General features: G+C 46.3%; 6 protein-coding genes across 7 annotated transcripts; 3 read left to right on the top strand and 3 right to left on the bottom strand.

The window, feature by feature from the left end:
• Positions 1-934: 934 nt before the first annotated feature.
• Positions 935-2,185, top strand: LOC108164666 (sepiapterin reductase). The gene has a single exon (XM_033388047.1). It carries the CDS (start codon positions 1,202-1,204, stop codon positions 2,006-2,008), a length of 807 nt encoding a protein of 268 aa, XP_033243938.1. The 5' UTR covers positions 935-1,201; the 3' UTR covers positions 2,009-2,185.
• Positions 2,186-3,552: 1,367 nt separating this feature from the next.
• Positions 3,553-4,519, top strand: LOC108164671 (sepiapterin reductase). The gene has a single exon (XM_017300523.2). It carries the CDS (start codon positions 3,641-3,643, stop codon positions 4,442-4,444), a length of 804 nt encoding a protein of 267 aa, XP_017156012.1. The 5' UTR covers positions 3,553-3,640; the 3' UTR covers positions 4,445-4,519.
• LOC108164670 (splicing factor ESS-2 homolog) lies at positions 4,456-6,195 on the bottom strand. Its single transcript, XM_017300522.2, has 2 exons — positions 5,748-6,195; positions 4,456-5,688 (listed from the first exon to the last, which is right to left on the bottom strand). The coding sequence occupies exons 1-2, from the start codon at positions 6,091-6,093 to the stop codon at positions 4,559-4,561; spliced, it is 1,476 nt and encodes a 491-aa protein (XP_017156011.1). The 5' UTR covers positions 6,094-6,195; the 3' UTR covers positions 4,456-4,558.
• A 506-nt stretch (positions 6,196-6,701) lies between these two features.
• LOC108165387 (very low-density lipoprotein receptor-like) lies at positions 6,702-8,443 on the bottom strand. Of its 2 annotated transcripts, none has more exons than XM_017301436.2 (3): positions 8,012-8,443; positions 7,249-7,775; positions 6,702-7,180 (listed from the first exon to the last, which is right to left on the bottom strand). In XM_017301436.2, the coding sequence occupies exons 2-3, from the start codon at positions 7,543-7,545 to the stop codon at positions 7,070-7,072; spliced, it is 408 nt and encodes a 135-aa protein (XP_017156925.1). In that variant the 5' UTR covers positions 7,546-7,775; positions 8,012-8,443; the 3' UTR covers positions 6,702-7,069. The 2 variants fall into 2 exon arrangements, with proteins under 2 accessions (XP_017156925.1, XP_017156917.1); XM_017301428.2 differs by lacking the exon at positions 8,012-8,443 and adding an exon at positions 7,920-7,965.
• A 1,385-nt stretch (positions 8,444-9,828) lies between these two features.
• LOC108165043 lies at positions 9,829-11,932 on the top strand. The gene is made up of 3 exons (XM_017301081.2): positions 9,829-9,996; positions 11,039-11,161; positions 11,223-11,932. Exons 1-3 carry the CDS (start codon positions 9,939-9,941, stop codon positions 11,693-11,695), a joined length of 654 nt encoding a protein of 217 aa, XP_017156570.1. The 5' UTR covers positions 9,829-9,938; the 3' UTR covers positions 11,696-11,932.
• A 567-nt stretch (positions 11,933-12,499) lies between these two features.
• LOC108151194 lies at positions 12,500-13,671 on the bottom strand. The gene has a single exon (XM_017279652.2). The coding sequence runs from the start codon at positions 13,543-13,545 to the stop codon at positions 12,823-12,825; it is 723 nt and encodes a 240-aa protein (XP_017135141.1). The 5' UTR covers positions 13,546-13,671; the 3' UTR covers positions 12,500-12,822.
• Positions 13,672-13,939: the final 268 nt, after the last annotated feature.

Here is a 13,939-nt window from a genome sequence, read left to right on the forward strand (position 1 = left end):
GCCCCGCCACCCCGTCGTCGGCGACAAAATTAACAATGAAGTTGCGACAAAGTCGAAATGTTATAGGAATTATATTGCGATTAGGCTGTATCTGCGTGTTCCCAATCCACAAATTGGGTCAGCGTCATCTCGCGAATTGACCCCCGGGAGCAGACAAGACGCCAAAGAAACGGAATCTGGCCGTTAACCTAAATTCTGGATTCTTGTTTTCGGGCTCGGCTCTAATCAAAACAACAATACACAAAAATACGCCTATCGATGGGAGATTGCAGTCGCAGTTCCTTTTCATCGATAACATTGAGTGTGGGTGTGGGTGTGGGTGTGGGTGTGGTCGTGTGCATATCGAAGTAATCTTGTGCACATTCTTCCATTAAAATCCATTACATGACACATCCGACTAAACACGTCTTTGGCGGTATCATGGTGCATGTGCATTAACTGATGTAACAAGTAATTATAACGGAAATCACTAGATGTTTATAAACATTTCATTAATCGCGCGAATGTGTGTAAATACCCGTGTTTTAGCAATTGATTAAATCATTATATTTTTCTATTGTGCAATCGAAGTTCGATGACTGAAAGCGATAACGTAACTAACGGCGCGTGCATAAGTGACGTACATATGTGCGGTAAGTAATTATTCTGAAAGAAGAGTTCATCTCCCACTCGGGTTAATCTCTTTCTAGATCAGATCAGATGCTTGTACGGTCGGAAACCGAGTTGAGTCGAAGTCGCCAGTAGGCAAGCGATCAGCAATTGAATTCATGCAAAGAAGGATGCCAAAGGTCAAAACTCTGCTGGTTATTGCGCAATTACAGGTTAATGGCTCGGCAACACGCCGTGGCTGGAGCCCGGACACAGAAGATCGTCTGTCTGTCTGTCTGTCTTATCAGATGTTTTCGTATATAAGCGCTGAGCTGACGTACTCACGAGCTCAGAGGAACGCGAATCACCGCTAGAAGACACCCAGGTCCATTTACACAGATCTTCAAGTATATATTTAAACGATTATATACCCAAGTAATTCACTGAATGCGAAGCTTATCTTGCCCGAACAGAGTCCAGTTGTTAGAGCCGAGAATTGCTTCCCGTTCAGTACAGTTGTACAGCCGCAAGTAATCGCCAGTAAAAAAGTCGGTGCTCTTCTTCCGCACGAAGTCCGGGAAATCCTGCTCATCCAGTCCTCATCCAGCTAAAAATGGCAGCAAAAAGAATGGATTTGAATAAGCGCACCTTTCTGGTGCTGAGTGGCAGCTCGAATCCTTTGGGTCAGACACTGGCTCTGCAGCTATGCAGTCGCTTGGCACCCGGATCTGTTGCCCTTATCCTGGACGATGATCAGGAGAAACTTGCTTCTTTGGAGCAGCTTCTCAGGGAGCTGCTGAAGCCGGATATAGTCCAGCTGAAGACGGGCAAGCTGGATGAGCACCATTCGAATGGTGTAGAGCTGATGGAGCAGGCCTTGAAGCAAGCGGAGGATACCGTCTTCGAGCGTTCCATTATCGTGCACAACGAGGGGGTGGCCGCCACCGAAGTGCTGATGGAGCCACAGTTGTCGCAGGATTGGACCGCCTACGTCCAGCAGCAGTTGTATGCCCCGGTGGCCCTGAATCAGCGCTGGCTTCACTGCAAACAATTGACTGACGTGGAGAAGCTGGCAATCAACGTGACCTCGTCGCTGCTTGTGCGTCCGTTGATCCACAGCGGTCTACTCTGCTCCTGCAAGCGTGCCAGGGACATGTACTTCCGTGCCATGGCTTCTGAGGAGGCACGCCACAATGTCCATGTGCTTAGCTATGCCCCTGGCTTGCTTGACTCCCATCAGACCCAGTACGATGTCAACGGCAATATGATTAACCCCGAATCTCTGGTAACGTCGTCCCAGATGCTGCAAATGCCACGCGCCCAGCCGCTGCAGGCCACCCTTAAGCTGATCAATATTCTAGAGAAGATCTCCTTTGTTTCCGGCCACGATGTCGACTACTACGACACATTCGTTTTATGAGTAGAAACCAGGCGGTGGGCTGTGTCCCTGCTGGACTCGGTTCTAACCATGGTCAACGACTTGGAAGCTGTTTTCGATTTAATTGCTTGGGAAATGAATAAACTTTGGCTGCTGACCCCGGTACTGGAGGTGGAGAAGAGCGAGGCACACGAAAAGGAAACTGAAAAACAAAACAAACACGATTTTTATTTGGCTTTCCGGGAAAGAAATCGGTGGGAAATCTCTGCCCTTTGCAGGAATGGTTGTAGACATCGATATGTCAGAGATAATCATGATATATGAACTGCAGAGAGGATTGTAATAGGAAGAAACTCAAAGAAGTTCAAGGAACTTTAGTAGATCTATACAGAGTCGCTATAGCATTCATAAAGTGGGTCCGTCAGTCAGTATACGGGGGAAAACTCCGTAAAAGATTAGCTATATTATGTATATGTATATTTCAGTTGAATAGTTCCAGTTCCCACAGAATGAAGATCGCTAGGGAAGAGCCCCATCTTCCTTAATCGCCTGTTCCGTAGATGAATCAGCGCTTATTGCTACATATAGGATTAAATATGTACATACATACATATGTATTTTATTTATTTAAAATCCACTTCCAGACAGTACCAGTCGGGTTCACCGATAAGCGAAAAAAATTATAAATAGAGAGGGGGCACTAGGGCAGTCACGAGAGTAGTAGACTGTTGCCGGGTCCTCCATCAATCTGATAAGAAGCGATTCATATGGGACTCGCGTCTTGTGGGCATGGGATCTGAAAATTTGGAATACTTTTTCGCAAGAGCTCTATGTCTTATGTATGTCTATACAAATCATTGCCAATATATTGACAGTTCAGTCTCGGAGCTGTATTTTAAGTTCCTTTCTATAGCATTGGATTAATATATATAGTACATATTTTGTAGCTTTTTTTTCATAGCGAATACCGAGGAACTATGGTTGGCATAGTCGCTGTCCCTGTCGCTGAATATACATATGTACATAGGGACAAAAATACCCTAGGGCATCTGAGCGCTTTAGTGGTTATTTTTACAAACATACACACACATCCATACATAGGAGGAATTTTGTATTATAGAACACTCTAACTCTAACAAAGAATTAATGGACCAGATCTTGGGAAAATTGCTCCGAAAGTTAATCCAGATCAGATCCCTTGTTGGACGCTTCAAGGCATACTTTGGGGGCTAAGAAAATACAAATTAAATTGATCAATTAAAGTCTAAAGCATGTACAAATTACATTGCAAGCTTTTTCTGCTTATCCATGGGGAAGGAAGCTTTTATTTTTAGTGTTTTTTTCCCCTTAATTTAATCGATTGACCTTGGCTTTGAAATCGAATACGGCCTTGACATGTATTTGGGGATGCGAATTTATGGTGCAGATTTTTAGTATTTAATGATTTTTTAGTGGGGATTCAATTGGCCAATTAATCGACCATTAATCATTAAGTAGGCACAGCGATAACCTTTCTGTTTAAAGCAAAGCTTAAAGCAAAAGCACCTTCGTACTGGGCAATGTGTGCGAGGGAGAGGGTGAACACGAGAGCTTTAGTCAGCTGTGCGATAGCTGTCAGAAAAAACGTCGGCTAACTGTTGCCTGCCAGAGATTGAAAAATTAGAAAGTCTCAGTATGGATCTGAAGCAGAAAACATATCTCCTGGTGACTGGAGCATCGCGTGGCATTGGCCGCGAATTCGCCCAACAGCTGTCGCAACGCATTCAATCCGTGGGTTCGCTGGTTGTGCTGATGGGACGCAGCCAGTCGCTGCTCGAGGAGACAAAGGCCAACATTTTGAAGGAAAGTCCAGATCTGTCTGTGCGCACGTTCGCTTTGGAGTTGAGCACAGCGAGGACCGAAGATTTTAGCGGTATCCTACACGACTCCCTCTCCCGGGCAGAGGCGTATCCGCGCGATTTCCAGCGCGCTGTAATCATCCACAATGCGGGCACTGTCGGTGACACTTCGAAGCGTGCTCGGGAGATTGGTGACACGGAGTATCTGCAGCAGTATTACCACACCAATGTGTTCTCCGCGATTTCCCTCAACTGCCAGTTCATGCGCTTCTTTGGTGACATCCCCAAGCTGGTGGTCAACCTAAGCACCCTGGCGGCCATAGCCCCAATCTCATCGATGGCCCACTATTGCACTGTGAAGGCGGCCAGGGAGATGTATTTCCGTGTGCTGGCCGCCGAGGAGCCAGAACCGGGCACTCTGGTGCTCAACTATGCGCCCGGAATGATTGACACCCAGATGACAGTTCAGGTGCAGCGCGAGGCTCACGATCCCGCGGTGGTGGCCATGTTCCGGGAGCAGCGTGAGGCCAAAACAATGCTGACACCGCCTCAGACAACGGAGCGATTCATCCAGGTGCTGGAGGCACAACGGTTCAAGTCCGGCGACCATGTCGACTACAAAGATCACGATGCGGCCTAGATTAGCGGAAAATATTACAAAAGTGTTTATATGTTTATTGGATAGTTCTATTAAAATGTAAACGCCACAAATGAATTGACTATGTGTTAAAGGATATCCGGGATCGACAGTTTGCTAAAAGAAATCCGCCGCTGCACTGCGAGGCTTTATGGGGATCTTGAGAAGGTTGTCCGTTATTGTGGAGCCCGTGTCGATGATGGTGTTCCTGGATGGTGTTGTGATTCGTCTGGACTTCCCCAGCGGTGTTGTGCTCTTCACCAGACCGGGCGTGATCTTTCTCTTCCTGGCTGCACCCGGCGTTGGAGTGTGGGATAGGCTGGGTGTGCAGCGCAAGCCTAGCTTAGCGGTGGCCAGATGCTGGGCAGCCGGTGACATGCTGGCCAAGCGCTCCATGTTGGTACGGATCAACGGGGAGCCGATGTTGCGTCGGGCAGTGTCGAAAGCAACTTGTTTTTGGTTGCGCATCTTCTCGCTGACTCTTTCGGCCAAAGCAATGGCAATGTTCTCGCGCCGGGAGTTCTCGTTGATACGGAACGAGGGTCCCTGGGTGGGACGCAGCGGAGTGTCACCTCCATCCAGGCGGAAGGGCGTGCCATCGATCTCACCCCAGGTCATGATCGGGGAGAAGGCCACACCCGGATGTGGCGAGGGAGAGCGTAGTAGCTCGAAGCCGCATATGCGAGGTGTGGCTGTGGGATCGTTTTCTCCAACCGCTGGGTCTGTAGCCTTTTTATTTTCCACCTCCTGATGTTTGTTGTTCAAGCTATCTGGAAGTCTGGTGGCCTCGTGCTTGATGCTCATTCGGCGTTCTGCTGCCTGCACACGTTCCTCCTCGGTCAACTCAACCCCGTCCGGCACATACATGACCGAGTTCATGTTTGTGTACTTCCAAGTCTCGATCTTCCTCAGCGGATCGGGCTCCTCGAACTGCTTCTCGATGCTGGGCAACATAAGGGCGCGCTTCAGCTGATCCGCGGACAGCTGTTCGTGGTTGTACAGCAGGGCATACTTCTGGCGCAGTTTCTCCTCGGCTGTCTCAATGATTTCCTGGAAGCTCTGGTTGTCCTCGCTCGTGTAGCTCTGCAGGAAGGCGTCCAGCGACATCTTAGAGGGTAACGAATCGCCCTCGGTAGAGCTGCGAGCGCTGCTGCTGGTGGTGGAGCACGGTGTGTCAGCACGCTGGAGAGGAGTGTTGCTGCGACTTCCTTGGCTTACAGGCGTCTCAAAGGTAGCCGGGGACATGGCTAACGCGAGGGACAAACAGATGAGTAATATATGGAGACTTCTTTAACCGGCTACTCACCATTGTTGTTACGGTTGTTACGTCTTCCGTTCCTGCAGCCCATCCTTGGAATCCTGCCCAGGCTGTAGCGCGCCCGTATCTCTGCCATTTGCAAAAAGTCACGACGCGCCTCAGCCTCAAGGTAATCATTCTGGGCCCGCAACTTCTCCAGGTCGGGAAAGAAGTCACGCTGTATGATCTTGGACATCTCTTCTATGTATTGCTCTTCGGTGAGGATTTTTGGTTTGTTTTTGCGTCGCACGAGATCCGTGGGCTTCTTGAAATCTGCCAGAGCAATGTTCTGGGCCTTGACCATTTCCATGGCCAGGCTGCCGGGCGTGCCAGGTGTACGTGGCGTCTCAGACATTGTCCTTTAATCCTTTTTACCGCCTGGAAACAATGTTTTTTCCGAAAAATATTTGCTTTGAAATTTTATTAGACAACTATCGACGGACTTATCGATCAAATATACCGTCTGACCCTCAGAAATATACCGAAACATACCGTTCATTTAAAAAATATACCGTAAATATACTGACAAATTCAAGTTATATTTTACATATTCCTCGTTTTCGATCTTCCGTGGAATATTCTCAGCTATATAGCACATTTAACCATGCCCACATAGTTTTATACGATTTATGAATAATTTTTCTACATAACTGGCTTAGTTTTAGTACTTGCTTTTATTGGATTTTGCGTAAAAAAGGTTTTATCGAAAATGGTCAAACAAAAAAAGGTTTTAGCGAAATAGGTCAAAACAAAAAGGCGAAAGGGGATAGTCGTTCATACTGTTAAATTTTTATATTCCCTTGAATAATCCTGGCTAACTAAAACCCTTAGTTCTGCCCACATAAATTTAGGCCGTTGATGAATAAACTTTCTTCAAGATTGGCTAGTTTTTAGTTCTTGCTTTTATTGTATTTTGGCTAAACCAAGGCTTAAACAAAATAGTTCAACAAAAAAACGGTCGCAACGTTGCTGGTATTTGAAGACATGATGCGTGTATAGGCCTTTGTATACCCTATTTCGTTAATTTAATATGAAGATACTCTTTGAGCCAAACAAATCAGTGATATCATACTGGTCGTCATCATCAAACAGAGAGTTTTTTCCAACTAATCTCTCTGAGAGTTTGTTCGGCTGCATCAATGGCTTGACAAATACATATTATCTAAATCCAAATCATCGTCATCGAATAGTAAGGATTTAAGCTTTTGTTCTGGTGGCTTTGGCTCGGGCAAAAAGGAGCTTAGGACTTTGGCAACGGTTTCGCAGGCTTTTTGGGAAGATTTTGACTCGGCTTGGCACTCAAAGACGACGGCCCGTCATAAAAGATGGGACTAGACAGATGGAATGGGTCTCAACGGTGGACTGTCATCAAGGAGATTAACAGTTTTGGGCTTGGGCAGAGTTGATACAATCTCATTGATCTGCTTGGCTGATATGCAAAGCTGTCGGAAGGTGGAATAGGATATTTTTAGTCTAAGAATTTGGGCAGATATCGTGTCTTTCCAATCACCTTGTTGATGGCACACTGAAAGTCTCCTGGCCGCTTGCAGCAGTCGGCCTCATCGTGGCAGATCAGAGCCTTGTCGAAGCACTCACCGGACTGGCAGCTGAACTGATCCACCCGGCATGTGGGACATTCCACTTCATTCGACTTGTCCGGGCAGTCATTTTGGCCGTCACAGCGCCAGGAGGCGTGTACGCAGTCCTTATTCATGTCACCATTCTCCGTCACTGGGGCCGTGCACGTGAAATCTGGCCCACAGGCCGGACACACGCCGTAGTTCTCCTTGTCCTCCAGTAGTGTCATATGCTTGGGGCACGAGCAGACGTCGCGCGTGCTGCGTGTGACACCCCTCTGGCTATGCAGTTTTGGAAACACACGGCCCGGATGTCGGTGAACAACGCTCTTCGTTGACAGTGATCCGTTCCACTCCGGTCTTGTCCTCCAGCCAGTACACAAATCTCCCCAAGGCGGCAATGTTGCGAGGCTCTTACGAGTCCCCGGTATCGTTGACGCCTACGGATTCACCCAGGAAGCTAAAAGAGGCAACGTTTTAGGAACACAATTGTGCGGATGGTCACGTTAATGCTGTTGGAGTAGGAGCAGATCCAGAAGAGCAGCCGCCCAATGATGTCGATGGCAATGTCGAACGGCTGTCCGGAGTTGGCCAAGAGGATCACCTTTGTGCCATTTGCCAGAGAACGCTTGACGCTGTGACTCCTGCCTTCGATCTGGAAAAACAAAAAGGGTTAGGGATATTAATCCTCCTTACCAAGTAAATGTAATGCGAGATCGCATCTGTCTGTCGTGTTCGGCAGCAGTCGGCCGAAGCTGTTCCTCTGGCTAAAGATGATGTAGTTCTTGCAGGAGACCCCGTCCTTGGACAGCTGGTAGTGCCCCTGTTCTTCTTCTTAATTTTTCAGTTGTTTTTCAATGAAATTCGTCTTCTGGGGGGCTGAGGCAGGGCGGAGTAGTGGGCCACAACAGCGCCAAAGGGCGCCGCTGGTGGAAGAAGAAGGTGGAAAGCACGGAATAGCCGTGGAACAGCGGCTGTTTTTGGGGAGTGCCCTGTGACATCAGGACTTACAGCAGCCACTATAGGCATACGCACAAGGCACTTTTGTTCATACAACAGTAGAATAAGCAAACGAGTATCGTTCCAATTGCTCAATTCTTTATTCCGTCGAATATTCCCAGCTATATAGAACATTTAGCCATGCCCACATATTTTTATACGATTGATGAATCAATTTTCTACTTAACTGGTTTATTTTTAATACTTGCTTTTTTTGGATTTTGCTTAAAAAAAGGTTTTAGCGAAAAAGGTCAAACGAATGAAACGTAATAAAACGTAAGAGAAAAATCGTTCCAATTGTTCCATTTCTTTATTCCGTTGAATAATGCTGCCTAACTAAAACCATTAGCTCTGCCCACATAATTTTAGACCATTAATGAATAAATTGTCTACCTGATTGACTACTTTTAAGTACTCTCTTTTATTGTATAGTGTATAAAACAAGGTTTAGGCAAAAAAGGTCAACAAAAAAACAGTGGCAACGTAAGTGAATATGAAATGTCACGTCAACCGGAGTTTGTGCACAGGTATACCCTATTTCGTTAATATATATGAAGAAACTGTTTTTCCCAGCTGTTTTAAAACGTAATTAATAAACAAATTATCTCAAATTGTTATGTTTTAGACATATTAATGCATATGATTAGGGTATTGTAAATATATCTCGATCCCGATAACCATTCTTGGTTTCTGTAAGAAAAACACTACCTTCAAAATGTCGTTGAAATACCTTTAAAACAGAGACTGACTAGTTTTGGCCTATATTGGTGCATTAGATAACAAACATTTCCTTCATTCTAGATCATCCATTTCCCCAGGGTATTCAAAATGTTGCTGAATCCGCACCATGTTGAGGAAGAGTGCTGCTCGATTTCACGGCACATGAGTCTGGTCCATACAAATTGAATGTTGCCAGCAGCATAACACGTAAGAAAACGTAAGTGAGGATAGACATTGTTGAGGGGAAAAAGGACGTTGTGGCGAGGAAAAATCCCAGAGAAAATCCCAAAAAAGTCCCACCAAACTTGAGCGCCAAATATAAATTTTTTGAATGTGAATCATCGATGTTTTTTTCTCAAACAATTTACAATGGAAGAATCTTCTAGGCCATTTACACTATTATGAATACGTTTGAAAATCTGCCCCACAAATCCAATTGAGATGGCAGTGCTTCAATAAATCGCCATAGCTGATCGCTAGTGGTGGTTATAGAATTGATATCGATGCCGTTATCGAATATCGATAGACTAACGATAACTGTGGAACCTGTTTGAGGAGCGCGCAAAGTTTAAAATCTTCTGCTATGGCGAATCAATGAATCACGAAACCGTGTAGGGGTTTTGTGTGCGTGTGTCTGCGTCTGTGTTTTCAGCACGCCAGATCCCTCCACCCCGGCCAACCGTTTACCTTTATCACACTCGGTCACGAATCATGACGAATGTGTTATCTTATAGTCGTCGGCAACGGCAAGCTCAAAATCCCGATAGGGGCCCCCGATGCCAAGCGTGGTTACGGATTTTTCGTCAGTCCAGTTTCAGCTTTACTCCGTGTCGCTACTCTAACGCCCCACCTTCCTTAACTTAACCCATATTTTGAGTCCGCAATCAAATATCAAATATCCAACATGAAGTTCTATTTGCTGGTGATTGCGTCCCTGTGTTTTCTGACCTACATCAGTTGTGGTAAATCTTTGTTCACTCATTTTACTCGCCTACATTTTCATATATTTTTGTTAACTTCGGTATTTGAATTACAAGTGCATTATATAAGAAAGTGTGATAAGCGGCGGCCACCATAAACACATAACAAATCGAAATTGCGTATCTTATCAATTGCCCACCGAGTCCACGGTAACTGTGTTCACGGTGTAACGCTCTGCTACGTATCTGTGTGGGTGTCTTGTGTCGTGGTGTGCGTGTTCACTGCCTGCCGGCAACAACGAAATATTTTCCTGATATACATTTATTATATACATGCAGATCGTATGACGTTTATGTCTCTTTCTCTCTTCTTTTTATGTGTTTTTTCCATACTGGAATGCACTGAAGAATATATATAATATAAACATGGATAACTCTATTAATTTAGTGGGAAATACTGCTTGATTTCATTGAGATTTAGATGGACTTAACTGCGAGGACTGCAGATCAGATACATTTGGAGGCTGTTACATAGATTGAGGGTGGAATGTGTAGGGTATTCTGTAAATGTACGAGTATTTCCTTGTAGGGTTTTCTTGTTTTGTGAGTTTCATGCCAAGCAAGTGGAGTACTTTTGGGGCGCAAAACTTGGAAATAGTTTCCAAATTTGATTTTATTTTTAGGTGTATTTGCTGGGCTTATCTTGTGTGGAGACCTATGTACATACACAGCTTAAATGTATGTTAGTTGACTCATTTGTCGGTCTGTGTACCGTGTTCGACTCACTTGGTCGATAAGAATCGATGGCTACGGTAGAGAGAAAACGAGATAACAGCGAGCCCCATACAGTACAGTGCGTGCCACGATCATGGGGCAGGGCGGGTGAAAATCGTAGAAAATCAAACGAGTGTCCTTCATGTACGTTTGACAGGCACTGTACTGGACGTTCGGGCTGGTGTGGCTGCGATTTCTAGCACAGCTGGTGCTGGATGGTACTTCGAAGGCTACACAAAAATTAATCTAATCTAATCAGGTTTGACCATGACTCAAAGCAAACGCTACGTTCCACTCGCTAAATTCGCAGATGGCTGTCTCCAGTGCAATTCGAAAACGGAGCCCCGTTGCGCCACCGATCCGCTCAGCTTATTCACCAAGAACTGCTCAGAGTCCACCGGCGGAGCCGAGTGCTACGTGCGCGTCCTCAAAGGTGAGTACAACTCCTACAATTGCCGAGTGCACTGTTTGCCAAAAGTAAATCTGATCCACAGACGGCTACACCGTACGCGGCTGTGTGAAAGAGCTGGACAATGCCACCAAGGCCACCTGCAACAACGAGCTGGAGTGCCAGATCTGTACGTACGCGGAGGGCTGCAACCGTCAGATGTTCCCCTCCTCGCGCGCCCAGTGCCTCCAGTGCTCGGGCAACTCCACCTCCTCGAGCTGCGCCAGCCAGGTGTACGAGCACGCCTCCATCTGTCCCATCTATAAGCTGGGCGACCTCTGCTACATTCGCAACAGCAACCGCACCGCGGACGGGTCCTTCCAGCGCGGCTGCCTCACCAGTGCCCAGGCCAACAAGCAGTGCATCAAGGACGGCCACTGCTTCACGTGCACGGGGCGCGGCTGCAACTTCCTGCAGGCCAACGATACCCTGATTCCCCTGGCCCGCGACTCCAGCGCCCAGCTGGTGCTGTCGATGTCCCTGCTCCTGTGCGGCCTCCTCGTCGCCTGGATGCTGTAGGAGCCTCTCTCTCTCTCTTCATCTCTCTTGCTGGGGACGTTTGTCCGCGAGAGACCCATTGAAAGCCACATTTTTCCTTCAGAATTATATACTATTCTATTAGATATTCATTTTTTTTGTAATTTGTAATTATATAAAAATCACACCCTGCCTTTGTTTGCTTTGAACCACGAAAATTGAGAGACGAAAGCAAAAATAAAGATGAAAATGTAATGGAAAAGAGGGAAACAATATTGATCAAAACACTTTTGTTTGCTTTCGATTTTATGGGGTGCCAACGGTCGGGGCACTTCAGCACTTGACACCCCCCAAAAAATGCAGTTGACAGTTCACTGTCCCCCCCCCCCCCCCCCCCCCCCCCCCCCCCCCCCCCCCCCCCCCCCCCCCCCCCGTCCCACGTACCCCGTCCACCGCCGCTTCCCGTGGCGTGGCAGCGAACCGGAAGCTCTCCGCCAATGAGGGGGTGCATAAATGTGTCGACGCCTTCAAAATGTTTGTCAATTATTTTTCATTGCCTTTGGGTTTGTCGGTTCTCTCCTTCCTGAGGGCAATTCCAATTGAACCATCGCTCGCTATGCGAAAATAGATCATCCAATAAGATGGGGAGATATATATCTAGATATATCCATGTGACCATCCATTAAAGGACGAACAATTTGGGTAATATGTCGGGAATCCGTTCGGTTGATGTGTCCTCCTTCCGACAATGTAAAGTGTACTTTAGAAAGGAGCCCCAATCTCGATCAGAACTAAGGATAAAGGTAACTCCATCAATCTATGGAATAAATCAAAAATTGCAACGCGAAACTACTAGAATGTTTTGATATTTCAATATCCGACTGATTATATCCTAACTTTTGAGCACAAATTTGTTTTTGCATGGAAAAAGATGGAAAACTGAATGTCCTTTTTAATAGTAATTGGTATGCGGAATCCGTGGATAGGTTTACATTTTTAAATGGAAAGAATTTATATGTATTTATATGGATGCTGAAACGAAATTTTAGAGCTTATTGAATGATTGAATTTGGGGGAATAAACTTAGAATTTGGAAACATTCTTAAATTTTTTTAAGGGCTGGCGCTCCTTGGCTTGGTATAGCTTAGGGAGGACTTTTATTGATCTGTCTAGGTCCTCATTGCTTTCATCACTCCGTCTCGAAGGGTTTCCTGACACTCCTGCCGTTCCTCCAGCTTTTCCGGAACAATGCCCAAGTTAGTATTTCCGTCCAGGGGCTCATTCTTGAAGGGTAGCTCGTCAAAAGATTTCATATCGGACCTTTGCCGGCGGAAGATGGCCATTAAGTCGAGCTCATCATCTGATAGATCAGTGCACTCTTCCACATCCTTCTCATCATCCTCCTGGGACTGCTCCTCAATTCTGGCTCCCGGGCGGCACGCCAGCACGACCTCAGAAACGGAGGGAGCGGCGGTGGAGGCTGGGGACTTTGCACCTCTGGCACGGCCAAGACGTGGGTCCTGGCCGCTCGACCTCGACTTGGTCGTGATGCCGCCTTTCTTCAACATCTGATCGTAGCTCTCCGACCTGCTCCCGTGACCGGTTTGACCCTCCAGCACGCTCATTTCCCCGTTGAGCTCCAGTTCGCTGAACCTCTTCCGGGTGCAGATAACCGGCTGCCAATAGAGCTCCACCGTTGACAGCGGCCTGACACCGGCTTCCTCGAGCTGTACGCTGTTTTTCAGTATTTTTGTCCTGAAGACCAATCGACTGAAGCCCATGGGGACGCCCAACGCGCGACCGATGCGGATCTTCAGTTCGCCCGCGGTGCCAAAGTGGCCGGTCTTAAAGGGGGTCCTCTTGCCATCACGTGTTTGAATATAGATCTGCATACTGTGACCTGACCAGTTTTGAGTGTTTATTTTTGGGCTAACAAGAACTTTCTATGTGATGATGGTTTATTCCAAAAAAATACTGAATGATCGGGGGAAATATGAATTTAGACGCCTAGATAATATGTAAATACAAATTCTGAGCTTGCTAATATTAAGGATATGTGTAAATATATACAGTCCATACACCATCGTCTATTGGAAGGCCATTTTTTGAACCGAAAAACCATTATAGCCAACGATTTTTAATGCTTTCCCGATCTACGCACTTACGAGTATCAGATCGAATCGCTTCTCCGAATATTCACAATTTGAATTCCATTTGTTTATGGCTAAACAAATGATTAACAAATAATGTAATAACCAGAAAAGCATTCAACAATTTATGAATTAT

The sequence above is a fragment of the Drosophila miranda genome, chromosome XL (assembly GCF_003369915.1).
Source record: "Drosophila miranda strain MSH22 chromosome XL, D.miranda_PacBio2.1, whole genome shotgun sequence".
Taxonomy (NCBI): domain Eukaryota; kingdom Metazoa; phylum Arthropoda; class Insecta; order Diptera; family Drosophilidae; genus Drosophila; species Drosophila miranda.

Bases quoted from the DNA above. Each gene is read 5' to 3' on its own strand.
- LOC108164666 (XM_033388047.1), top strand. From the start codon at position 1,202: ATGGCAGCAAAAAGAATGGATTTGAATAAGCGCACCTTTCTGGTGCTG.
- LOC108164671 (XM_017300523.2), top strand. From the start codon at position 3,641: ATGGATCTGAAGCAGAAAACATATCTCCTGGTGACTGGAGCATCGCGT.
- LOC108164670 (XM_017300522.2), bottom strand. From the start codon at position 6,093: ATGTCTGAGACGCCACGTACACCTGGCACGCCCGGCAGCCTGGCCATG. The intron at 5,689-5,747 runs GTGAGTAGCCGG...CCCTCGCGTTAG, and splicing joins TAACAACCGTAACAACAATG to CCATGTCCCCGGCTACCTTT.
- LOC108165387 (XM_017301436.2), bottom strand. From the start codon at position 7,545: ATGACACTACTGGAGGACAAGGAGAACTACGGCGTGTGTCCGGCCTGT. The intron at 7,181-7,248 runs GTGATTGGAAAG...ACCTTCCGACAG, and splicing joins TTCAGTGTGCCATCAACAAG to CTTTGCATATCAGCCAAGCA.
- LOC108165043 (XM_017301081.2), top strand. From the start codon at position 9,939: ATGAAGTTCTATTTGCTGGTGATTGCGTCCCTGTGTTTTCTGACCTAC. The intron at 9,997-11,038 runs GTAAATCTTTGT...CTAAATTCGCAG, and splicing joins TCTGACCTACATCAGTTGTG to ATGGCTGTCTCCAGTGCAAT. The intron at 11,162-11,222 runs GTGAGTACAACT...TCTGATCCACAG, and splicing joins CTACGTGCGCGTCCTCAAAG to ACGGCTACACCGTACGCGGC.
- LOC108151194 (XM_017279652.2), bottom strand. From the start codon at position 13,545: ATGCAGATCTATATTCAAACACGTGATGGCAAGAGGACCCCCTTTAAG.